This window comes from Poecilia reticulata, chromosome 21 (genome assembly GCF_904066995.2).
Source record: "Poecilia reticulata chromosome 21, P_reticulata-male-v2, whole genome shotgun sequence".
Lineage (NCBI taxonomy): Eukaryota > Metazoa > Chordata > Actinopteri > Cyprinodontiformes > Poeciliidae > Poecilia > Poecilia reticulata.
In genome coordinates this window covers 22874943-22902462 of record NC_088850.1, presented here as the reverse complement: position 1 = coordinate 22902462, position 27520 = coordinate 22874943, and the positions used below count along the sequence as shown (strand labels likewise).

At 39.1% G+C, this 27520-nt stretch overlaps 1 protein-coding gene across 1 annotated transcript in view; it reads left to right on the top strand.

Annotated features, from left to right (window-relative positions):
* Positions 1 to 620: 620 nt before the first annotated feature.
* Positions 621 to 27520, top strand: part of cdk19 (cyclin dependent kinase 19) — a 77565-nt gene continuing 50665 nt past the window's right edge. Inside the window, exons 1-2 of the mRNA XM_081602851.1 lie at positions 621 to 886; positions 7272 to 7347. Coding sequence (XP_081458977.1) covers positions 759 to 886; positions 7272 to 7347 — 204 coding nt within the window. The 5' untranslated portion in view covers positions 621 to 758. The remainder of the gene's footprint in view (positions 887 to 7271; positions 7348 to 27520) is intronic.

The window sequence follows — 27520 nt, the reverse complement described above, 5'->3', positions numbered from 1 at the left end:
AGCAGACAATGAACTGACTTGTGAACAGCATGAGTAGTACTGTGAAGCTGTAATTGATATTCAAGGAAACATGGCACGTTATTGAGACATTTACTGCTGTGGCATATTCACCACTTGGTAAAAGCCAGCCCACAGTTCTACGCAAAGAAGGTCTGGATCCTCGGCTATTGAGAAATGATTGCTTGCTGTTGAAATTTGTACATTCTACCCAGTCGATAACATTTGGCTGCAGCTTATGTAAGGCATTGATTGGACGCTATGAAACTTACTGGAAATTGCGTATATTGTAAATATTCAAAATATGATATCACCAAAATACGATATAGATATATATATATATATATATATATATATATATATATATATATATATATATATATATATATTACCAAAATATGATATATTTGGTTATTTAAAAGCTGAAGCTATCCATGAACTCAAATATCCGAGCTGCATTTTTGAACAGCGCTCAGGGGTACGCAAAGTGCACTAAACCGCAGCGAGTAACGCGGGTTGTAGTTTTTTGCGTCTTCAGTTTGATAGTATGCGAGCGGAGGCGACTGGCCAAAGGACTGCTTTTCCCAGAAACCCACGCGCCCCAATTAGAAACGTCAACGAGCCAGTGAACATTAAGCGGAGCAGACCAAAATCCCAAACAAGGAAATGGTGGGGGAATAAAACGACCAGATTATTTAATTAATGCATGTAATAATTAATATTTTATTTTATTGTAATTTAAGACGTATTTATGGGTTAAAATGGATTACGACTTCAAAACAAAGCTGGCAGCCGAGAGGGAGAGAGTAGAAGATCTGTTCGAATATGAAGGTTGCAAAGTGGGTCGAGGCACCTACGGGCACGTTTATAAAGCTAAGCGCAAAGACGGGTAAGATAACCGTGATCGGTATTGTTTGTTCTGAGATTCAGCCCATTGCAGGATGCATTTTGGGACCGCGAGTCCCGCTTGTGTGTTGAACGCAGCGTTAGATTTGAACCTCCCTGAAACGATAACCCTCTGCGTGTGTGTGTGTGTGTCTGTGTTTTTGTTTTCATGTAACGCACGCATTCACTCACCAACGGTCCCCCTCTACACTCACGCGCACTCACACTCACGTATACACACACGCGCATACTTCCTCTCTTTCCTCCTCCTCCACTTCTCTCCCAACACCCCCAAACAGCAACATTAAAACCACGGCTGCTGGTTATCTCTTAGAAAGCGTGGCGGCGAAGGTAGCTCGGTGTGCTGCAGCGCTCCGTAGGGGGCTGCTAGCGACACTTCGGCGGGTTACGGTGGCCCCAGCTTTAACAGTGAGCAATACCAAACTTTGTTTACAGACACACTAGGTTATTAGGGGCTCCTTATATTTTTGACAATCCGTGTGAAGCAGAAGACAAGCCCAACATCACAGTAAATGGGATGTTGACGTTTCTGCTTAACTGTTCCTACTGTCAGTACTTACCCAAACCCTGTTTCTATCTCCGTGTGGGCTTTTATTTGACGTTTGTATGCTAACCAAGAGGTGAATCACTCTGACCCTTCAGCATAGAAGGAGAACAAGGCAGTAAGTGCTATTTACAAAGGTTAAGATCAGCTACTTTCCCCCGTCATACTCTGACAGTTCTGTGTGATAATATGACATAGGAGACGCATACTGCACACTTACCAATTGCACACAGCAAGTTTGTTTTAAATTGGTAAATCAAACTATTACAGTTTCTTATTTTTAAAAACTAAAGAAAGTTCACAGAATAGATAATTGCTTTTCAAAAACTAGGGAAATGATACACAAATGTTTGCATGAAACATACATGTTCTACATATTTGGAGAAGCAGTAACAGAGAGGGGAAACTATTGAAGGTTCCCAACTGACTTCTGAGGAGGCAGGATGATCCGTAGTCCTTGACTGACTGCAAAATACCTGCAGCAGTGGCTTAGTGACAGCAGCCGCTGAGATTTCAATTCCCAAAGCAAAGAACATACTAAGTACTGAGGATCTCCTTCCCTGAAATCCACGAAGTGCCACATCTGACGTAAAAGTACAAGAAAAAAGCAGTTTGCTCTCATCTCATGGGGTTTTTTTTTGCCTCCAATGAAATACTGCGTTTGGAAAACATACTTACATGATTATGAAAATGAATGTGAACTTTGGAGTTGATGAAATTGAGAAAAGTCAACAGTAGACAGAGATGAAACAGCTGTGTAGCTTTTAGAAAAGCTCTCATCAGTGAGGCGAATCAAAACAGTTTGCCAGGGTCCATAAAGATTAGCCCTTAACAATGGAAAAATGTCATGTGGTGTAATGGAGCCATATTTACTCTGCCGCAGGGCGATGAGCAGGTCGGGATAAGAAGAGCGCCGAAAGAATAAAGAGCCAGATTTTCAATTATTAGGTTTATTTATGAGCTCCCAGGCATATTTAATTATCAGTTCATCAGTTTACATGTGTCTGGCTCATCAGTTCAGTCTTGTTAAGCTGTTATTATAACTCTGGGCAGAATTAAATGGAGTCGTACCATTAGCTTAATGCCTGGAAAAACCTATAAGTATCTGTACGCACATGGCCATGGATACCAGTGACCTCGCTGGTGGGCCCAGGTTCCTGCTAATGTTGCATACAGATGCAGATAAATTAGTTAGCACCTCTGGTAAATATATGTTTAAAGCCATAAAATAGATATTTTTAAATGTAGCAACATAATTTCCCTTTAGTAAACATTTTTACTTGAGCAAGCTAAAAGGTAGTTGTTTTTCACTAAATTACTAACTTTTGGCATAATTGTTGCACAGTTCCCTTTGGCCAAATGCTAGTCAGAGGGATGTTTGAACCTTTGGTCCTCTCTGATGCTCTCTCCAGTTCAGCTCAGTCTGCAGGCTTTCTGTAGGATGTAGCTCCTGGTACTGAGATGATGATGAATTTGTGCCTGGTGAACCATTTTTCTGTTGATCTGACCATATATTTTGTATTAGTGGACCTTCACCTATTCACTGTTCTGTATTTGCAGATTTCTTTTTTATAAAGCACAAGTAAAATATTCAAAAGACATAGGAGCTATGGGAAGTTGAAATGGTGCAATGCTTCTCGACACATCATCAGCTGGGGCTTGCAAAGCCACCAATCCATTTATTCTCCTTGCCACTGATTGGCTGAACTCTCTGAGAGTGTGAAAAAGGACGACTGTGGATATGAACACTGCCTTTGCTATGGTGCAAAGGCAATACATTGTTTGTATTAATGCATATTGTGGTATATTTTGTAGAGGTGCAACGATAAATTGGCCGGTCGATAAATTGATCTCCTCCATTTTGAGAGATCTGTGATTGGCCGATGCTTAGATGTGAAACCGATGTTTTCCACCGATCTTATCTACATCTGCAAAGGTTTGAAAATTGGCCACTGTCCCGTTTTGTTCTGCCCTGATAGAAAGCTGACTGACTGACAGACCCGCCTTCCAGGTCATGTGGTTAACTAGTAATCACTCGACTGTTTCCAATTTAGTGACCTTATTGTTATATTTTGTGGCTTTTCAGACAAAAAAAAAGTATTGGCCAATATCGGAATGAGGAGCTGCTTTTTGTTGTTTTTTTTAAAGATCACTGATCAGTCAGAAAACTGCAATCAGTCTATTTCTAATTTTTGCCTACACATTGGCATTTCCTGTACTTGTTTATAAATAATTTTGCACATACAGAATGTATTTGTTTCCGTTTTTTGATGTTGTAGTTAAGTGTTGCCATGAAATATAGACAATAAATGGTCATAAATTTGTTCAAATCTTAGGTGTGATGTAATGTACTTGCATAACACTGTCAAGAATATTTGTATTGCATTTTAGTCCCATTTGTAAGACTCACAAAGTTATAAATGACTAATAACAAGTTTCTAGAAAATTTGATTTTAACAAGTAACATACAAATGAAATCAGCCATTCACAATTTATATTGTTCTTTAGCTACATCTTAAATATGGATTGTTAGCAGGCAAGAACTGTGGCCAAATAGGAGCGGATAAAAAGTCAGCATTAGCCAGTGGTATCAGGAGTTGGTTCCCTCTGATGGAGCCTGAGCCTGGGTTGGATTGTCAGTGGCAGCAGGGGAGGCTCCAGGGAAAGAAAGCATCACCTGTTCTCACCGGACCCAACCTGTAAAGCTTATTAAAGTGAAAACTCCTGGTGCCATCCCCTGTGAGTGGAACACCGGGAACGAATTAATCCACCTTCTTGGGTAATATGAAGATACTCGATGATTTTTATTTAACGTCGGTGCGCTTCACACCTAAAACCAGAGCAATACGCTGCTTTAGCAAGTTAATCCCACAAGAGGGATGATAGAGCTCAACAAAGTGTGAGCAGGGTTTAATGTGCAAAAAGAAATTGAAGGATTGTCCCTCAGATTCAGTTTGGAATTCTACTCTTGGACTATTAGACAGGATTAGGAGTGTGTGGCTCGAAGAATGTGCCCATATGAACAAGTAAAGTATGATGTATGTGAAAGCTGTTTACAGTTTTGTTTTAAAAAATCCAGTTTGTTTCTATTCACTGAAGAAAAAAGGTTGAGGATCCAGGAGAATGGGTTATTTTTGTTTTGTTTGTGGACAAAACACCCTGAGAAATTCAAGTTTTAGTATTGCCATAATTAAATTTGAAGAGTAGACTTTAATAATTGTTTGTGATTTTAAAAAAAATCTAGTCAGAAATAACCTCATTAATTATTTAAAGTGACTGAAATTCCACACATTCACAGAAAGTAAAAAAAAATCTCTAAAATTGTTTCACTATGTTTTCTGGCATTTAGAAAAAAGAATTGTACTAATTTTATTCTTTCGACAGTAAAGAATAAAATATGAATGTGTCTTTTTAGTCAGTGTATGTAGACTTCTTGTTTGAACAGTATTTATATTGGGAGTACAGGTGAAGGCATGTTGCATGAGAGAAAGCAGTCACTGTAAAACATGGAGTCACTATTATTCCAAAAACAAATTGATTACCTTGTTAACATTCTGTGTTAATTAGGTAGCTAGGTTAACTGTCTTTAGCATCTTGTGTTAGCTTTTGAGGCGGTTAGCGCTACTAACTATATGCATCTGTGTCTGTTTGGAATCTCCAGGGAATTTTAATGAACTGTGAAATTTCCAAAAGCCTGCCAATATTTTCAAGTCCAGTATTTTCTGTCACAGAGACTTCTCAAAGGCTTAAAAGCACCAGCCTTTTGTGACCTGCTAAAGCGTCACTCACTCTTTAATGGTAGTGTCTTTAAAAATGCTGTCTTCGTAGGATTTCATGTTCTCTTTCAAACAGCTGCTTCCATCCCTTGAGTTTCATCTCTGATGGCGAAAAATAGATGAGTAAGTCATCGTGTTTTTCTGTGCTTCTGTGGCTCGGTGGCAATAAAACATCCATCAGTAAAAAAACTTCTGAGCTGCATGCCTATTCCTTCTGACCGAGGAAGATTCAATTGACGAGACACCCGTAATTAGCGCAAGCTAGCAAGCAGTCTTTTTCAAAAACTTTGACTCTTCCCTTGGTAACAACTTCTACACCAGTTGTTGTTGTCTACACAGTTGTTCTTAGCACAATCTGGAACTGCTTTGCTATGATGCATTCAATAATAATTATTAAAAATCTCATTTTTTCTGGTGAGCAGCTGATTATTTTTTACTGTAAAATTACAGACCTGTCTCAATGAGCAATGATAAATTGAGACAATCCTGAAATAATTATATCTACATCTTAAAATGAAAGCAATACAATTCAGGCCCATATGATTATTTGTGTGTAATGATTATTTTCAGTATTTATTTCCAGTTTTAGTAAATTAATGAATCATTTAAACCAGTGTTTCTCAACCCTGGTCCTCACATCCCCCTGCTCTGTATGTTTTAGATGTGCCTCTATTCCAGAACAGCTGATTCAAATGATTGCATGACCATCAAGTACTGCAGAAGCCTGTTAATCACCCAGAGATACAATTCAGGTGTGTGGCAGAAGGGAAATACCTAAAACATGCAGGACAGGGGGGCAGTGAGGACCAGGGTTGAGAAACACTGATTTAAACAATTATTTTATGAGTTATTTATTTATTGTACTTTGGCACTTTTCGCTTCATACCTGTCTGGTGACCAAGTCTGTATTATATTACAGTACATTAATTTTAAAGGAAAAACATTCAAAAACATCTTAAAAGTTGCTGTGCTGGACTTGTAGCTGAACATGTCGTTAACATTTTTGCGAGGAAGTGTTTGATTCATAGCTTTGAGTGATGTATGAGTGAATACAAGAGACAACAAGTCTCTTAGTTCCTAGTGAACCTCTGGGTATCTGTGTTTTTGCCCTGCAGAGTGCCTGATAAAGTACTTCATGGTCTGAATTTGCTTAAACTACAAGCACCTATTTTGTTTGCAGACCAAAAGCTGAAATGTGAGGAGTGCCTGTGCTGCTCGGTTAGCGTCTGCCAAGTGTGCCTGAGAGCTCCTTTTTTAAACCGCGTCCATCTGGGATGCAAATGAGGCTGGAGAGGGTTTGATGTGAGCACTATCAGGAAGTGTTTGATCTGTGCAGGCTCCGCACTCTGTCAAGTCCTCTCTGGATGCTGCTTACGCTTTAATCATGCCTCTCAGCGCAGGTTTTAATGGGGCCGTGTCTCCCTTTGGCCCTGATTTCCTCCAGTCTGCCTCTCCAACCCGTGGCCCTCAACACAGGGAGGCTGCTCAGTTGAAGCTGCTGTTAGCCTGCAGACTCTGCTCTGCCCTGCAGGCTCACATTTCACTTATTAACTGATTTTCATGCACAGATCTGATTCTCAAGGGCATATGGGAAATAAAAGGGAAATGTGCCAGCTGAGAGCTGCAGCCAGGCCGGCGTGCAGTTTGAGTTTCTGTCTTTGCATCAAGGACGAATTCCTGCAGGCCAGTGGTTCTGCTGCGGAACATTCTGAATTCTACAGCAGATCAGCCTGTATAGAACCCAGGAGAACTCACTGAAGTTAAATGAGCAGTATTATGTAAAATCAATTTTTCTTTTTCTTTTTTTAAAGTTTTACATCATGTTATGAAGTTATTCCCTCAAAACTGCAATACTATGCTTAAAACTACAAATCCACATACCCTGCTATTGGAATAGCACATTCTTTCATAAGGTGTTTATTTGTGTTTCTCAGTGTTAAAATGTATATGAACACATTCATGTCAGATTTTTTCACATGAGAACATTGTGCTGCTCTATCGTCTAATAGTAATAACATCTCCACTCCTTTCTGCTTTTCTCTCCACAGGAAGGATGAGAAGGAATATGCACTGAAGCAAATTGAAGGCACTGGAATATCTATGTCAGCCTGTAGAGAAATTGCTGTAAGTCCAACTTTTTCGAACTGAGGCCTTAAAGATCCCCATCCTTTAAGAAAACTCCAGTAGAATCTCATGATGGAGTCAAACATTTGACTTTTTAAGCACTTTTAGCAGATATTTCAAGTCTAGACTTTATAATAACATTTAATTCTTTGTTGTCCCTTAGTGCTACACAGTTAATACGGTATATTATTCTATATTAAGAGTTACTGTAAAGATGAGAATGTCTATATTCATTACATGTTGCCTCACTGAACACCAGATTATGGTGGAACATTATAAGTTGATGAGCTAAAACTAAAAAGACAGCTTTTTGCTTTATATCTATTTTATGTACAGTACTATAAACTCTGAATATATAGCTTTTTCATAGATGTGTACCATAAATTTCTTTAATTGCAGCAGCACAATCTCACACAGGAAAACCGAGAAATATTCCATCTTTATTCTCAATGTTTTTCAGTGGGGGACAAAAAATTCCCAAGTTGAGAAATTATTTCTTTTAACAAATGTATTTTTGAAACAAAAAATCTCTTTAAAGGGGCAGAATTATGTGTCTTTTAGGCACTTTGTGTCATTTTACAGCAAAATTAAGTAGCTATGTTACCTTCAGTTGTTATTAGAATGTATATCAAATATGACTTAAAAGTAATTTGACTTTGTAATGTAAGGCCTTGAAATTGGGCCTCTGTCTCTTTAAAAACCTCCTGCTCTTTCTAAAACTTTGCCTTCAGGAAGTCATCACAACATGGTTCCTTTATTAACCCTTTAATAGTGTTTTTACCAGGGTTGCTCTGAGAATTAGCTCCTGTGATGAGCTCATTAGATGCACAGTTTCACCAGGTGTTTGCTAATTGCTGCTGGCTAGTCTCAAGGAATTAGACATCAAGGACTCCTGGAAAGCTGCTGTCCTCTGTTAATAAACTGAAAGAAGCCATTATGGAGTCAGACAGCAGATTAATGATCCAAACCATGAGATGGTTCAAAAGACACAGATTCTGTCTTTCTCCTTGGCCGTCTCAGTTCACAGACCTGAATCCACGACTTGGCATGGCTTTCATGAGAGAATGAAGCTACACACTGAGTAATGTTTAATCAGAAGGTTTGTTAAGGTCAGGTGTGTGGGTGGTTACATAACAGAAGTCACATCTTTTCTGACTAAACCAGTGCAAAGCATGCCTCGTGTACCTTTTCTCCACTTGTTTCTGACTTGACTCAGACATGTTTCAGCTGCAGTAAGGACATTTATCTCCTGGGGAATGGAACCTGTTCTGTAACTCAGGTTAAGGAGTTCCTTTTGGTGTACAATGCAACATCTTTAAAGACTTGTTGGTTCAAGTCTTTAAAGATGAGGGAAATGCTGCACAGTGAATCATTTACATGACGTTTGAAGCTTCAGTGCTGGAATAAAAAAGTGCATTTTCACCAACTCATCCTGGAACATAGCTGTCTAACACTTAGCATAGCCGTTACAGCACAGCACTCACTGAATCTCATCATGTATAGGAACCTGTTCCAATACATGAGCTGCCGTTTGTGATTAGATTGCAGTAGTTTATCTGTCTCTGAACCTGATGGCATTGGTGAATTCACCACGCTGCAGTGATTCCCAGTTTATTTATTTAAGGCCAGTGGTAAACTCGCTGTTTAATCAGATACATTCAGATGTTTAGGATTACGGGTTTCTATGTGACCTGTACTCATGCACTACTGTGACATTCTCACTGAGTGATAATACAAGTGAGTAATAATAATAACAAATCTTACTACCTGAAACTCGTATATGTTCTTGACATAATTTCATTCATTGATCAATACAAGTACTGGTCTATATTATCCTGACTACCAGGAAAAAAAATATTGTCCAATCACCATTTTTTTTAAAATCCCACAGTCTTTGTAAGGTAATAAAAGGTTTTATGCACTTACTTTGTCTCTTCCCATATTACTGATAAATGCCATTTTTAGGAATTAGAAAAAGGTATGTACAAAAGTCCCACCCCTTCACATGTGGTATCATTGAAAAGCCATAAATGTCCTCTCCAGATACAAAAAGGAATTAATTCAGTAGAATGCAGGGGGTGGGAGATATTCAAGTTCAGAAATGTCCTCTACAGAGGACAAAAATGAACTACTGGCAGTCAGGAGGTTATATTCATTTACCCTCAAAATTGTGTTGCACAGATAAAGATTTCTTATGAGTAATGCAGCTATTATAAATAAATATTAACTGGTTTTAACTGATAGCCAGCCTATCGACTGTTATCGACTCCTTAGCAGATACGCTGACGGTTTACAGCCCTGTTAACAGTTATCTTAATGAGACTGATACAGTCACTTCTTTCTTTCTTTCTTTCTTTCTTTCTTTCTTTCTTTCTTTCTTTCTTTCTTTCTTTCTTTCTTTCTTTCTTTCTTTCACCAGCAGAAATATTTCGAAACAGCTGAAGTTGTCTCTCTTTTATACAGGTTTGAAGAAAGCTAAGGTGTGTTTTTTTCCCTCTGGAGTCCACTGTGACTCTCCTTCGCCAATTCATAACCACCATCATTATTATGAAATTGCTCCAATTTCCTTAAGTTTCAGTGATTGGCGATTGGTTGATACTTGAGAAAACGATGTTATCCACCAAGTTTATCGACCTTTGCAAAGATCTGAAAATCTATCTTTTTACTGTGTGGCTAAAACGGTGTCAATATTCACAAATGCACAGAACAAGATTTACAAATACACAGGACGAAATTCACAACTTGTGATTGGCTGTATTTTTGATGCAAACACAAATCTGTTTGATCTACAAGCCGTTTCTGGTCTCTGGACTTTGCTGCATTTCTGTGTGAGTTTTGAGACTCTCCTGATGTCTCAATCCACAAACGCCTTTTTTATTTAACAGAATAATCAGCAACCAATCAGAACTTCCTTGTTTCAATCAATCATATAAACGGACCTCCACGTTGGGATAACTTATGTATAACATTAACCCATGAAATATCTATTTAACATATTTAGCTACTTGTCCCCTTATTATGATTATTGATGTCTAAAGCAGTGGTTCTTAACCTGGGTTCGATTGAACTCCAGGGGTTCGATGAGTCGGTCTCAGGGGTTCGGCAGAGCCTCTGCCGCGGAGGTAAAGACACACTTGTGTAAAGTCGTGATGACGCCCCGCTTTGCCATCATTTGCTGCAGAGGATCATGTTACATTGCTTAGCCAATCAGTGCTACGGAGGAGCACTGATTGAAGGAGCTTCACTCTCAGCATGGATTTGAACTTGTGTCTTTAATTACTTCAGCAAAGCTCACAGTTTTGACCAAATTCTGTAGCTTTCGGTGTACTTCTAAATCTGCTCCTTAGTCGCATCTTTTCGGGGTTGCTACTGCCTCTAGTGGCGTGGGGGTGGTAACACAACTAATATAATTACATTACTAAATCAGAATACCACAAAGTCTTTATTTATTATACATTTTTTATTCTCTTAAGAATATAGAGTTAATTAAATGATCTAAACAAGACCTTAAAGTGGTTCCAGTTTCTCTTGATGGCCAACCTGTTGAAACTGTGGCATATTTTAAATACCTTGGGTCGTTCCTGGACAGTCAGCTCAACTTTGCTGAAAACACAGACTATATGTTGAAGAACTGTTCTCAGAGACTCTACCTTTTAAGAAGACTTAGTAATCATGGGGTGACCCAACTAGACACTAGTTGGGTCACCCATATGTCTTGAATTTGGGAGGAAAAAAATCATATTTTATTTATCACTACAGAAGGGTTCAGTGAATGCGCATATGAAGCTGGTGGGTTTGGTACCTCAAAAAAGGTTAAGAACCATTGGGTTAATCGATTTAATTGTGCAACTACCAACACAGGCTAGCGATCTAAGTGTGTGAGCTGTGATACCGAGCTATGCTAGCACTTCTGTATGCTAATAGCTTCAGGCTAGTGTCTTTCCATATAGTTGAACTTCTTGTGATTCAGTAACTGTTTGACAGCCTGGGTTTGTTGCCCCTAACAGAGGTAGCAGCTCAGGCTTTTGTGCAATTATTGTCCCCGCAGCTGTTCTCGGCCCCAAGATAATAATAGCCTTTGTATGTTATGAATTGCTATAAAGCCCTGGTCTTTAAATGATAAAGTATTTTAGCAATGTACTAACTAATTTAAGTCACACTTTTCAGGAACACAAAGTGATTACCTGTCTCTGTCTACATTACGGCCTTCACCTGCGGGGATGAGATATGAATCATGACTTAAGGACTGAGGTATTAGATACAAAAAATTGTCCAAACTCTGCTTCAAAGAGCTGACGAGTCAATGATTGTGATGAACAACACAGAAAATTTGCTTCTGTATGACCACTATATGGTGGGCGATATGGACAGAAGTATGATTTGTATCTCTAAACTTTGGACATTAAGAGCATTAAATCACTTTTTCAAATTTATTGATATTTTAATCCTGAGCCACTGAGAACTGTTCAGCCCCAATCATTATTCTTGACAATAAATCAGTAACAATATATATCATGATAGACACATGATCAGTATCAATATATAACACATCTGACAAAATATTCACTATAGAAGATTCACTGAACTCTGATTCAGAAACACACAGCATTCTGGGGGATGAAGGCAGAGGAAAGGCTTTAGCAGCTCAGCCTCTGTCATGGAAGACATGACTTTAACAAGAGTCTGGATGAGAAGAAAATAAAAAAAATATTAAAACCTTGTAAGGTGAGAACAGAAATACAGAGTCAAAGGTGTCTGTCAAGTCTGCTATGACTAACAAGGATCTGGCTTCCTTTTATAGGTTCTGGTCAGAGAAGAGAGACTTCATTGGACTATAGGTGTGAATGCTTGATTGTTATGTACCAGGGATTCTGTGGAGCCCAACACAGATGGTCTGGCCATGTCTATTGTTAAGGAAAGAGGGTTGTTCTTTCATGCTAAAGAGGGCAGATAAGTTCTGCGTTGGGGAAGTAACACTTAGATAGTCTCCAGGATTAAGGAGCTCTCCCCTTCTGTTATATGACACTACAGAGGTCTTGAGAGCAGCTTGACCAATATCATGATAAGACTATATAGAAAAACATAAAGCAGAAGAGGGGTGAGAAGCACATTATAAAATTTTCCATTACACCTCTCACAGCTTGCTAAGAAAAGTTGTTGGCATCAATTAAGAGACTTGCTCTAGCGAGTTGTTACTGAACAGTTGTTACCTAGCAACAATTGCTAGAGTAACTTGGGCCTCATAACTTTTAAAAAGTGAAAAACAACAACGTGAAGTGAAAACTGGATAAAACAAGAATGGTCACATCACCAGTTTGGCAGTATTTCAGATGTTTAAAACAAAAAGACTAATCAATAATTTTTGATATTGACTGATATGAAATGCTTATGTCATGATATGTTTTTCAACCACATTGTCCAACCCTAGTTAAAAAATATTTGTGGTTTTGTGTTCACGTAGTTCAACTCTGACAGAAAAAGAATGAGGGCTGACAGGTTGGTGGCTCTCCTGTAGTGAAACTACTTCTGTGACTGTTCATGCATGTCTGCCAAAACATACAAATATGAGCCGAGTTTAAGGCATGCGTACAATGACCAGACATGTTACAGTGGCAAAGTTTTCACAAAACCTTTGAAACCTTTATCACTCATTTTCTTGTTGTCACTTTTAACGATGGCTGTTTAATTTCTTCAACAATATCACATGTACATGAGTATTCACAACCTGAGCTCAAAACTGAGCTCATCATGTTTGGAGATGATTAGGAATGAAGCACACTTGGCCTCACATTTTACAGAGTAGATACCAAGCAACAAAGTCAAAATGACTGTCTGTAGATTTATTTCTAAGAACATAAATCTGAGTATAGATAAGAAAATGACAGTATAGAAAAGCCCCCCAAAATGCTGTAGTCTCCTTTGTTAGGAAATGGAAGGAGTTCAGAACCACCAACATCCCTCCACCCCAGGCATGTCTTCTCAGCCAGACTGAGTAATCTAAGAAGTTGCGGGTTCGATTCCCTGCCTGGCGACGTTTGCCGCATGTCTTCCCTTTCTCTCATTGCCCTATTTCCTGACAAACTACTTTCAGACGGGGACCACTAGAAACAACAAAACCTTTAAAAAAAAAAAACATATATATATAATTTATTTTCTTTTGTTCTAAGATGGTGTTTTTTTTAAGTATCAAAATTTGTGTATTTTGCAAAATTGTAATGGAGATACTTATTTTACATTACATGAGTCACACCAGTTTACAAATAGTTGCTGCTGGCCTCCTTGGACAATGCACAGCTGGCTCCACCAGAGGTCCAGAAAAAGTTTTGCACACATTTGTAACAGAGACACAGCTACTGTTTGGTCTGAAATCCAAGAGTCATATCTGGAGGTATACAGGCACTGCTCAATTAAAACAACTGGCTAAAACCATCCTTACAGCCACTGTCAAGATAAATACAAGGCAATTTCTGTACAGCCTTGAGTCATTGAAGAGTTAAAATCGACTGCGTCTGCCTAACCTTACTGTGGTTGTGGTTAAGAAAATGGTAGAAAATACTCCAAAACGGAGTGTGATTGGTGCTTTGCTTGCTTCAGCAAAGTATTTGGTATTTGGGGTATTTTGTTGAATAGTTTGTTCCTTGTGCACTCTTTCATTTTATTTGATACTCTGATGTCAGTTAGCGTTTGTCATACACGTTTTATAGGTTAATTGTCTTCATCTGCGGGAGCTCTTTTCTGTTTCTTATTCTGTTGCAGATCTTTTTTTTTTCCAGTTTGAACTGAAATAATAATAATATTAATAATATTAGGGTGACCCCGCCTCTCGCCCGGTACGCTAGCTGGAGATAGGCACCAGCATCCCTCCCGACCCCACTGAGGGACCAGGGTGTAAGAAAATGGATGGATGGATAATAATATTGTAGGCCTTGTTTTCTTTCTGTGCAATATGTATTGCTTGTGGGCATACATTCACTCACTACGAAAGGGTTACTTTTGGCACAGTTAAACAGTGCATTGTAGTGGTCCTGTCATGAGTAATTTCTGTAACCTCAATGACACCATCAGTCGTAGTTGGTAAAGAAACTCGTCTTCATTTTGAGGACATTCATAAGGTCGCCTCAAAGTAGCGACACACATACCATCTGTGCGTAAAACGATGACCAGAGTTTTGGTCGTACATTTCTGCAACTTAATTGCACTCTGCAGTTATATGAAACAAACTAAATCGGTTACGCATTGAGTCAATTTTTCTCCATTTCATCAATTGGCACAGTTTCTCAATCAGATAGCCAAGCAGAGTGTTCAAGGTCAGGACAGAATTTTTGTAGCATCGACTCAAAGGAATTAGAACAAACTTAAAATCCAGAAAAAATTCTTCCAGAACAGGAACATTTAGTTTTTATTATTACTAAAAAACTGTGGAGTACTCATTACTTTTACAAATTTAGAGCACACTTAAAAAGTCCAGAGAATACTTATACTTATCTAGCAACCCAGACGTCCAGATGATACTTACTTACTTACACTTATTTAGCAACCCAGAACAGGAATTAGAACTTGGAATCCAGAAAAACTACCTTAGCAATTACTTCTAGCCTCCTCTTCTCCCAACCCAGAAAAGGAATTAGATCAGAGGATACCTACTTATACTTGTCTACCAACCCTGAATAGGAGTATCTAGTTTATCTAGTCTATTTACTTTCGATCAACATTATTAGCTTTTTCTTCTTTTGCTCTTTCCTTTGCTTTGTTATTTTGTTTGTATTTCCTTTTCATTCATGTAAAGCACTTTGTATTGCCTTGTTACTGAAAAGGTGCTATATAAATAAAATTACCTTTACCTTTACTTACCAGCTTGATTTTAACCACTGGAATGTCACTCGCTGTGCCAGTGCCTACTATTCCCTCTGTGCGCTGCTCCTGCTTCACGGTGGCCTTTGAAGGTGGCGACACAGATCCAATGGTTGTTTCAACATCCATCAGCCTCCAGACCAACCGTTGCCGTTCAAGATTTCTTTTCTTTCTTTTTTTCTTTTTTTCTTTTTATCCATAATGAAATTTGTGTATTTTACAAAATTGCAATTGAAACACTTTTTTTCATATCCCATGAGTCATGCTAATTTGTGTACAGCAGCAACCTGCTGGCCTCCTTGGATAATACACACCAGAGCTCTAACAGCATGGCACTGTTCATCAAAAGTTGAGTTTGTCATTTGACACTGTTGAATCCTTAGATGTTCTGTAAAGTCACTGACTACCATTTCCCAAAATGTTGCAATTGTAGCTGCTTTCGAGTAAAAGGGGCTTGTCACTCCAACGCCTCAAGACTCTGACGTTTCCTCTGATGGCTGATGATGAGCACCAGTGCCGTGACTGAATTACAATCCATCCATCCATTTGCTTCTCTATGACCGTCACATTGTAGGTGATATGGACTCCTTCAGGTTAAACTGAATCTCAAGTTTAACCTGAAGGAGAATATGTTTTATTTTTATCTTTACATCATACAAAAGAAACGGAGATTTCTACTTTTTTCTCAGGGTTACAATTTTACTTCAAACAACACTAAGATTAAACCTGTAAGGAAATCAACAAGGTCAGTTAATATACGTGATTAATTTTCTTATTAATCCACTCATTGATGTCTACTCTTTACTTAAATGCAGTGATTTTTTTTTTTTTTTGCTATGGATTACCTGATCTGATAAAGCCTATGCCCCGCTCAGAGACAATGGATCGACAGATGTTTAGGAACCTTTATGTAGCTTTTTGAAAGTGTTCTTCAAAATGATTTTATCCCTGAAAGCATGTTATGCACTCCTTTGGTACAGAGGTAGTGTTGGATCCAAAAAGGTGACTATGGTGAAAAGATGTTATCTATTTGACTGTTTTTGACAATTTCCTTGTTCAAGACGTATGTGTGCTATTATCATGGTTGGTTAAATCTCTTGTCTCTTTAAATAAAATTCTGTCAATCAGCAGTATCACCACTCTTGCCAGATTGCCACCAGGATGACTGATGGTGAAGTTGCCATCAGTCATTCTGTGAATTTAATCAATTATTGATTAAGGCACTTTATACTATGACAATTAATACTATGACAATTAATAGTATAAAGTGCCTAAGAGTTAGGTGACATAATTGTCACCTAACAGGTCAGTGACTTATGTCCTGGAAGGCTAGAGTACTGCTGTCTCCTGTTATTGATGACTTCATAGATGGTGAGTCATGCCTGTTTACAAACCCCCTTTGCAGTAATTTCCTTGTATTTCGTTGGTGTAACTACCCATTTATTGTGACGTTCCTTTACCTGGACAAACGGTTGTCAGCACATATATTAACTCTCAGTCAGAACTCACTAACTAAAATGAATCAGAAAACTCTGAGATGGGAATGTGAACTGTTTTAATCTATCAATCAAGTTTATTTCTATAGCACATTTCTGCAACAAGACAGTTCAAAGTGCTCTACATCATGACAACATAAAAACGTCATAAACAAATCATATAGTCAGCAATTGTGAAACCAGTTACAGACATTGCATTTTGACAAGTGCCATCGTTAAAGTCCTCAATACACATCAAATATGTTGGTCAATGTTCCAGTGATTATGGTTCTAAAGCAACTCTAAGGTTCAAGTCCATTACTACATCCAATCCTGTGGTTTTTGTGACAGCCACAGGATTTAAAATATAAGTATGACTAAAAAAAAAATCAGCCAGTGATAAGATTGCTACACTGAATTCACCTTTTATATTTGTGTTAAAAAGAATGGAGGATAATTCGAATTAGGGGTATCCCGATACAACTTTTTCACTTCTGATACAACACCAATATTGCAACTTTGAGTATTGGCCAATACCAATATTAAGCCGATACAATATCAGGTCAATATTGTATCATACATACTATGTTGGGTCCGTGGTTTCACATTCAGTACTGGCAGCAGTAGTGATATCTCCAGTAGCATTTAAAAGAATGTCCAGCCCTGCATGTCTGATGTTTCTCTTAGCATTTTTCACTCACTAGCCAGCAGCAGCGGGGTTAAAGCACTTTGTGAAAAACAAAGGTGAGCACTGTATTTGTTTTTAGCTTGCAAAGGTAATGGCCATCTGTTAGAGCCTTTGCCAATTTTGCTCATACAAATAACTCAGTCTTCTTGAAAGAAATGCATAAATAGGTCCTTCAGAATTTGTGTTTGGCTCTCTCCCACTGCGCTCTTCTTTTTATTTTTATTTTTTCATGTGGGAAGCGATCCAGACTCACCCCGCTGTTTTTTTTTGTTTTTGTTTTTTTTTATTACAGCCAATAGTGACACAAGTGTGGCATTATCTAAATGCAATAAGATAAACAACTACTCAGGTGAAGTTAGCCTTTCTGTGTTCACTCTGTAGATTCCAGCACAGAACGGACCCAAACCAGCAGGTGAAAAAATGGCAAACTCCATGGGTGAAAATTATAACAAAAGATGCATTTTTGGAAGAAATCACGAGTTTTGGTGTATCATAAACAGCTATTTTTTAGTTAAAAGGAAAATTACAACATATTTAGGCATGTTCGACTAATCGTGGATCCCTTTAAACTATTTGAAACATCACTTAACTTGTTAGCTTGTTAGCTCAGATCCAAGTTCTGCTTTTGGAACTGGTACTGAGTCTACATGCTGCATACCTTTTCTATAGAGCTTGAAATCGAAAAATTCAGAGTTTCCCTTATTGTTCGGGTTTATTTTTTGTAAACCTGTAAACTGTTGCATGCACATCATCCTGTAGATAGAATTCAACACAGAAAAATAATCTACACCTGGATGTTAGTTAAAATGTGAGGTTTAAAATGTTCATGTAGAGTATTTCCTCTTTTTTCTCAGCAGATTAGGCTTAAACTCATTTATTTCTCAAATTTCATGGCCACCAGAATTTGGTCTTCCTCAAAAACATCTCTGAGACTCTCCCAGCTGAACAAAAGAGTCTTTGTGGCTCCCAGACCGCCTCCACGCTTCGTTTAGCAAACAGTCGGGTTCAGCAACTGGCAAGCCACATGTGGTAGAGTTACGTTGGGAAGGGTGGAAAGAGTTTGGTTTGGCTGCTCTAGGTTTTTGGCTTTGCAGAATGGCTGGTAATTTTTTTCCATAGTAATGTTCTTCCTAAAGATATGAAAGTTGAGCAGCAGACAAAATGTCTTTAGGCTGGTTTAAGTAGGCATGATATAACGATTCATTGTATCATATATGGTTTTTATCTGAAGTTTGTATATAGACAGACCTTGAATTCAGAGACACGTAAGTGGATCTTTATTGAGGGTGCATAACTAACATACGTCTATTGAGGGGGATGTCCCCTAAAGGGGGGACATCTGGAATGGCCAACAGTCTGTTATTCTTATATCAATTTGATAAAATAGGAGTTCCCGCACTTCCCATATCCGTGTCCTCTGTTACCTTTTTCAGCAGTTAAAAGTTTTATCCGTCGCTAACAAGTCGTAACCTGTTTTTCCGAGCCGCCTTCAGACGCAACATGAAAGCTGAGACGCTTGCGCTGGGTTTACACCTGTGAGGCAGCGAAGGAGACCTGCTGCTGCTGCTGCTGCTGCGCAGGTGTGTGCAGTGGCGGAGCCAGAGGGGGGCCAGGGGGTCCAGTGCCCCCCCGTCATCTGATTGGCCCCCCCAGTGGTCGCCCTTGATGATTGACATGTAACAGCACCAGGTTATTCCTGTACATTATTTGGAATCATTCTAAGTCAACCTAATATCTAAAGAAGAAAAACAATAATAAATATATGAAAAGAAAATGTATAAAACTTTATATAAGTCCATGTGATGACATAAATAAATAGATTTTTTTCAGGCGCGATACCAGCCTCCTTTATACTCATAAAAACAAGCTGATATTTTTCTCCTGGGTGTTTCAGTTGCTGCACTGTGGTGCAAATCAAAGGCTAAAGCACTTCATACCTGGTGGTGATGGTAAAACACCAATAAGTTATTTATTGATCCTCCGCAAAAAAGAGAAAAAACCGAAGAGGGGCCGACAATGTTGGTAGTTTGGAGCAGAGGTTGCGCTAGAGTTTTTTTCGTTGCCCGTCAAAGAAAAAAATCATTTTATTTCCCATTTGTAGTCATCAAACGAAACATTTATTATTTCTCTGCGAGAACGTTTTTGAAATCAGGTAACAATTCCGGATCAGAGGTGATTCTCTGCCAGAAATTGTTCTTAGTATGATTAATAATGAGCTCCACGATGTTCTCTGTGCGTAAAGTTGAAACTGTCTGAGCACCAAGTGGTCAGCTGCGCTTGGTCACATTCTGGACAGAAACCAGTGAACTGCTCTCTGTTCTTATCAAGACGAGGCTGAGGAGGGAATTTGACATATTAACTCAGTTAAGTTTTTACTGGTTTTGTTTTTAAAACACCATTAACTTAAGCAGTGTAACTATATTTTGTATATTTGGCGTTTGTCATCTCATGTGTGATTAATTGGAGCGTAACGGTGGAGCATTTATGCACATTTATTGCCCAGCGCACTGCGCTTGTTTCTAACGGATCTGCACTTTAATTTCTTTCCTCTCTCAACAGTCAGCTGCTATTCCTCTACTTAAACTACAATAAGTAGATCATAACATTCTCTTTAGGTTTTCTCTGTGTGCTCCAAACTCATTACATGTAAACTCATTAGAAGCCCGAACCACCATCAGGCAAATAATTCTGGTCCGACCCGAACTTTTTTTACCTGTCAAATTACCTGTCAAAACAGAGCTTCCTAACCAAGGTGTCCATAACTCTTCAACACGCTGTCAGCTCCTGGTCAGAAAGACACATTTAGTTCAGTGTCCATGAGATGATATTCAGAAAGGATCTTTTATTTGATTGATTTTAGTTTCCTCTGCGATGAACTCTTTGTAAAGTCTATCATGTCTCCATGTGCGCCAGTCAAAGGTGTTAATTATAACATGTCAAATGACAGAGGGGCTTAAAAAATAACCAACTATTCAGTTTGGTTATTTTTTAAAATTATATATATATACACACATTTAAAATTTTGCCCCCCCAGACGTAGTCCTGGCCCTTCCTTAGCCCCCCCAACTTTAAAAGTCTAGCTCCGCCACTGGGTGTGTGTAAGAATCATGGCAGCAAACCAGCAAAACGCAAATAACTGCACAGTTTTTTCCCCCAAACTAACCGACTGAGTTGAGTAAAGCTGTTGGATGCAGGTGATGATAGCTAAAAGATGACTAGCTAATATCAATACAGCATGTTAAGCTTGTTAACAAGTAACCTGAGGCTATTGATGTTGTTGTCTATGTTCAGCTACGTAGACTTATTTTCCCCCTCAAAATAAGTCGATGCCCCTCCCCCCCTGTTAAACTTGTCTGGAGCAGGGCTGGTCCTGGTCCGTAGTTCTCTAGATAAGAGCGCTGAACAAGCAGCCGTGTATTTTGCCATCTGGGCGGTGCGGAGCGGTGAAGAGACGCTAAGGGAACCGTATCTGATGGGGAAACAGTAACACCAGCATTGTGAGTAGTTTCTTCTTCTTCTGTGGATTGTAGGAAGCAGCTATGTTTTGCGTCATACTATGCATGAGCTGGGGATTCTCTGGAAGAAAAGATCCGTTTTCTGTTTACACGACAACGGAAAACGGTACGTTTCAGAAACATCGCATTCTGGAACCCGTTTTCAATCTGTGCCGTTGTCAGAGAAAACATTCGGTGGTTTCGTGTAAATGCGCACTACAAATGCAACAAAACTCTTCTGTTTTTCCTCGAAATCGTTGTCGTGTAAACGGGGCCTCAGTTTTATTTTCTCATCCAAAATATACCTGGAGTGTTGCTTTTATTCTTTCATGCATGTTTAAGAAATCCTGTTATCTCCCATGGGAACCATTCAGCTGTGCAAAAGGCCTGGTTGGATCTACTGAGCTACTTCTCAGAGCTGCAGTTTCTAAGCTTCTGAGCTTCCACCTCTCAGAGGATGCCACCCCGTGACTCCCCCACTCAGATCCTTCAGACTAGCCAGCATCAATTAGCAAACACCCTGTGGAACTTCACATCAGCTGAGCTCATTATACCAACTACTCCTCAATACTATGCTGTTAAAAACCTTGTTAAAGAGTTAATAGAGGAGCCATGTTGTGATTACTTCCTGAAGGCGGCGTTTCAGAAAGAGCAGGAGTTTTTAAAGAGATACAAGCCCAATTGCAAGGTATTAAATCACAAAGTTGCATTTCCTTTAAGTCATATTTGATGTACTGTTTGTAGAATTTTTGTAACAACTGAAGGTAAGATTGATACTTGTTTGTGCTATAAAACGGCACTAGGTGACAGGAAAATATATAGTACTGATAATAGCAGATGTTTATTGTCAGGTTTGTTTCTGGGTTGGGAAACCTTCCTATTGCGAAAGAATTTCTTCCTGGAGCTGTGCTGACGTTTCAAATGACTAGAACTGATTTTTACCCAAATGCTAACGTTTGGCCGTGACGTATGTAATGCACCAACTCGATCACGAAGGAAGCTGCTCTGGGAAGCTTAGAGAAAACTGCATGAGCTGGAAACAACCATCCTCCACTGCGAGGAGAGAAGAGTCGAGTAGAACCATGGCATCTTTGGCAACAATAGGATGTCTTACACATTCCTCTTGCACCGACTTTAACTGCTCAATATTTGGAACTGTGGCCAACATGAGCTGAACAGCTTCGTTCACTTCTTCCACTGCCATTGCTAAACTACAACCATATTCAGATTACAATTCTAAAACTCGATGTCAACCGTTCACAAATCCTACTTCTGTTCAATGATTGGCCATGATGAAATGTATGAAATGTATGAAAAGTTTAGATGGCAAAAAAATATCAAATATCATATTTTATTGTTTTAATTTCACTGTTGGGCTTCCACCTACAAATGGAAGGAAATGTAGGCAGAGATTACTTAACTAAGCCCAGCAAAGTTTCACAACCATGTAAAGCTCTAGAACACAAACAGTCTGGGTTTAGCTACTGCTTGGGTGAGTTGCGTAAATGCTCTGGTTGTCTGAGGTGATAGGTCAAAGCTAAGTTTAACAGTGTGGGCGGAGCTTAGTCTGGGTGGAGGAACTCAGGTGTAAAGACTCCAAACACTTGGTGATTTTGCGGTAGTTCCAGAAAAAACACTCCCAGTTAGTGCATGTTTACTTTTGAATTATGGTGTTTCTTGCCTGGTTTTGGTACTTGAGTCTTGGTGGTGTTGCACATTCTAAATTTTTTTTCATAGCTGATTATTGAAGTAAAGTGATTTGCAGCACATCCTCCCAGTAGTTAGAGCCTTTCTTGCATCAATCAATGCATCTATTAACAACGAACAGCTGAATTTAGTTCACTTTTAGCCATCATAATTTAAGATAAATACGGGAAACAATGATATTTAACAGTGTTAAGAATTTATTTTGACCCACCAGACCCGCTTTTTTCTTTAGGTATTGTTAGCATTTAGGGTTAGCATTTGATCAGTAACTATATATTTAAAAATGCTACAGTTTATCTATAATTATTTTATTACATTTTTCAAAAATATTTTATACTATACCATATTTCCATTGTATAATCTGTTTGGGATTAGTTCAGTCAAATTAAGGTAAACATGACGGACCTCCTTCTTGTCTGTATGTTTTATTTGGACTCCGTAACTCCCTCTTGCCTGAGATTGAGAACTTGAATAGTAGTTGGTTACAAATGACCTTAAATCAGAGGAGATGAGTCCTACACAAATCTGCATGTTAAAATATTTTCCTGACGCAAATGATGCATTTGTTTGCATGCCTGCCTGCAGGAAGTGGCAGCAGGCTGGCGAGATAATTCAACCCTTTGAATCAGGTGTGTTTGAACCAGGACGCATCTAAAACACATAATGCACCAACTAAGGAGAGGTGTGATAATATGCAAAGGTATCAAGTTCACTAGAACATAAAAGAAAGAGATATTTGCAAGATTTTGCAGAAGCTAAGCATTAATTTTATTTGCACATACAGATTTACAAATCGTAAAGTGTTTTAAAGAATCTGTAACTGAAGGACAAATAATTCAGTTCAAGTTTGACTAATTCACATTCAATCATTATTTGCTTATCTAATGATATGAAATGATATATTACAGATTTGAATGTCCTGAACACAAATTTTCTTGGACATACATTATATGAAGATGATCATGTGTGAGGTGTTTAAGCCAGCCGCCTGTGCTCCTCTCATGACCCCTGGCTTTGTTTTGCCAGCATGATGGTTGTGTTGCAGTTACATGTGTTCCTTGCATCCATTGTTGTACTTTCTCTGTTTTTCTCTGGATGTTATGGCGACAGCAATGAAGCCAACCGTGGCGGAGAGGGATTTTCTTCCAGAACGGTAAAAGAGGTGTGGGTAGCATTAGGATAAAGGTGAAGCTGCTCCTTTGTGCATCTTCACCTTAACAAAGTTATTGTGCATTGCAGGATAATTCTGTGCAGTAAGAACATTAGGGCGTTTTAAATCTTAGTTGTTCTTTTCTGCCGAGAACAACCTTGAGGGCTTTTGAGTATTCTTCATGTTCAGGTTGAAGTGTGGTGAGGGGTTGGAGCAAATTAATTTGAAATTAAAAAAATGTTATTTCGCATACAAACTTCCAAGATTCTAACTACCTGATTGAACACACTAAATATGTATTTAGAGACTCGTATGGGCAGAAATTTGTGTATCATTCACCCAGCAAAGTCCAGTCACACATTGCAATTGACTGAGTTTCCTTTGATAGGAAACGTTTTATCAGTTGACGTAATAATTTATCAGTCCCTCTAGATCAGTGTTTCTCAATAATTTTCTGAGAAACACTAAGAAAATAAGTGTTTTCTTATAAGTTTTTTCAAAACATCCGCGCTTGTATCCTTCTCTTCGTTTTTTTTCTCTTTTTTTTTTCTTTTCTTCTGCTCCGCTTACAACAGGGCTGTGGCTACTTCTACTGGCTTGAACAGACAGGCTGTTGATTAGTTTGAACACTGCTGCCACCTAGTGACCGGAGGTGGCACTGCTGCCACCTAGTGACCGGAGGTGGCACTGCTGCCACCTAGTGACCGGAGGCTTGTTTATCAGTTAACATGAATAAAGACAGGGAACCATTGGCCCCTCCACTTTACCGTCCTACCCATTTTTATTTGTTATTTGGGTTCTATCTCCTAACAGGCATAGTAGGGCAGGTGTCAATGGGACCGCAATATCCAACCAGTTACTCAGCAAATCCACATGTTTAACCCAGAAGGGTTTGACCAGTTTGCAGTCCCATATTCAGTGCATCGGCTTATTTTGGTGGGGGCAAAATGAATCGTAGCAAAAAAAAAAGTCGAAGCAAAAATAATATTACTCAAGTAATATTACTCGAGTAATATTACTTGAGTAATATTACTCAAGTAATACAAATCAAATCCTGTCCTGAGGAACTGTCAAAGTGCAAAAGAAGAATTCCATATTGGTCATTACAGTTACATGATCTGTTTACACAAATCCTAAAGAACATCTCAAAATGGTTTTTGCAAAGAAACCCCCAAAAAACATGCTTTTGTCTTGCAGGTTCCACTTTCAAGAGATGTGAAATAGGAAGTTAAAATAGAATGGGATCGAGAGTATTGTTCAAAATTCAGCAGGAAGGAAGTGGAAAATGAGAAGGTGATTGGTCAGATTTGGGGAAAATTTGCATTGTTTGATGAAAATGGCAAGTCTTTGCAAAATTTCCAAATGATGAATTAATGAACTTCCTGGAGGGACTGATTTCTACCTGACTGCAATCATTTGACCAGGCTTGAAGTGGCATGTCTGTAACTGACTTGTGACCTGTGTGTGTGCGTGGCCATTGTTCTCTAGGGGGGATCAGAATTTTCCTTAAAGAACTGTATAGCTGAAAGCCTTTCAGTTTTTAGTCATTGTTCTGAAGTCTCGTCACCAGCTCTCCCCTCTGCTCCATCTCCACCCTGCTGCATTCTTAGTTTGACCTTCATGAATTGAAACATTGTTCATGAATCTTGTAATTCCCGAAGCATTTCCATGTTTGCTCACAATGGCTTTTGTTTGGAAAAGCCCTGGCCTCACAAATGCAATCTTTTACCTCCGGGCCCCCAGAAGCACGTGGCAGATGTGGAGCAAAGCCTGGCACACATGACTGACAGGTTTGTTTTTTCCTCACCTTGTTCCAGGTTAGGAGATGTGTCCAATCAGGACTTCTCCTTTTAAATTGTGCAGCATTGGGTGGCCTTTAACCTCAGTGGTAGAAACAGAATGGTGAGGTTTTATCTTTACTGCCCCCAGGCTGATAAGCTGTGTTTGTGCTGGCCTATGTTGACAATTCTTCCTAGAAGCACACGGATCACTGTGCAAATAGGACCGCAGTTTAATGTTAAGAGCGGCGATCATAAAGCCCTAAAAGATGGTTACCATGGAGCAAATGGCTACTAAAACCCATGATTTAGACTTCTATAAGAAGATCAAGCTTGGTAAACCATTAAAGAATTCACTGCTTCAGTAAAAACAACATAATACAATAATTCATGTGTTTAATCTGTCAGTAATACGCATTACTGCATTCCTCCTGCCCAGTCCCACACTATTATACTTGGAGCGGCAGCCTGTAGTTTAGTCAGCGGTTTCTATGCAATAACACCAAATGTCTGCTGCTAAACTAGCCGCCGCTGTGTTCAGGGAAGAGAGCTGGCTTTTCCCTGCACTGTCTGTCTGTAACCAGCGGTTGGCACAGAGCACTCTGCAGCATTCATCGATCTGCTGCTCGCCAGCAGCATGAGAGCAGCCATTAATCAGTCCACAGCAGCTGGCTGATGCAGGACAGCATGTTTTCTTTCTCTCCAGTTGCTCCGTCAGTGTGATGCAAATCCGGTTTGCTGCAGCAATAAACTGCCGTTTTTGCAGCCTTACTTGTTTTGAGTTTCCCATTTCGACTGCAGAAATTTTGCTCATGCTATGTGATTCATTAAAGTTCTTCATGGATAATATATGACTTCCTGTCCAATATCAGCTAAAAGGTTCAATGTTGCAGCAGCATAAGTGAAGAAATAGAGCAAATAAATTATCTGAATTGATCTCAAACTCTAGTTTGTTTTCCTAGAAAGTGAAGGCAAATGAACTAGAGTCAAGTTTATTTGTATAAAACATTTCAGCAACGATGCAGTACAAAGTGCTTTACATGTTAAATCATACCTTAAACATTGTACAGCATCCAATTATGAAACAAGCACTAAACATTACATTTTGTCAAATGCCATCTTCAAAATCAACATTAACAAGTGGTTGTACCTGCTGATTGGTGGTGAAGGCTGTACAGAATAATGTCCCTGCTACCCTGCTAGCTTTATAACTAACAAAGAAACAGCAGGCTCTTTCTTGACTATGTACACTGTAAAAAATAAAACATACCGGTAGTTTTACGGTAAAACTCCGGCAGCTGGGGTTGCCAAAATTCCACCATAAAATAAAAAAAAGGATTTGACGCGTAATTGTTTTTTACGGTGGAATTTCGACAACCCTGGCTGCCGGCGTTTTACCGTAAAACATAAAAACAGATTTTACCCATAATTATTTTGGCAACCACGGCTGCTGGTGTTTTACCATAAAACAAACAAACAAAAAAATGATTTTACCTGTATGTCATAATGGAGTCTAATTTCTTAACTCGCATGCAGAACACCAGGCGGAGAGCAGAAATCAGTTTAATAAGTTTATTGTAAACACAAAATAATGATCAACAATTGGGTTCTGGGGAAAGTCTGCAATCTGGATCACTGGAGCACTGGGAGGTAAAAAAAGAGAGATGGTGAGTTCAGGGGTCGTTGAAAATGGCAGTGTCAGAATAAACAGACTGGTCTTACTTGGGTGGAGGTAGGTCTTGTCCGGGGGTAAGAATCACTGTGGTTACCGGGGTTTGGTTCAGATGGAGGGTTGCTGCTTGACTGACCAAGAGACTGCATTGGAGGGCAGACAGGTAAGCATTGAATCACAGAAGGCGAGGAGCGAGTGAGACTAGTGATGGGTCCAGCAACACCGATGCGTCAGTGCGCATGTGTCAAGCCCATAGACCAAAACCCGTGTCGTTGCTCATATTGGTTTCAGCAAGTCATGTGACCGATACAGGAACTGTTTCGAAATGACAGCAAGGCGCCAAACTGTGTTTATAAGG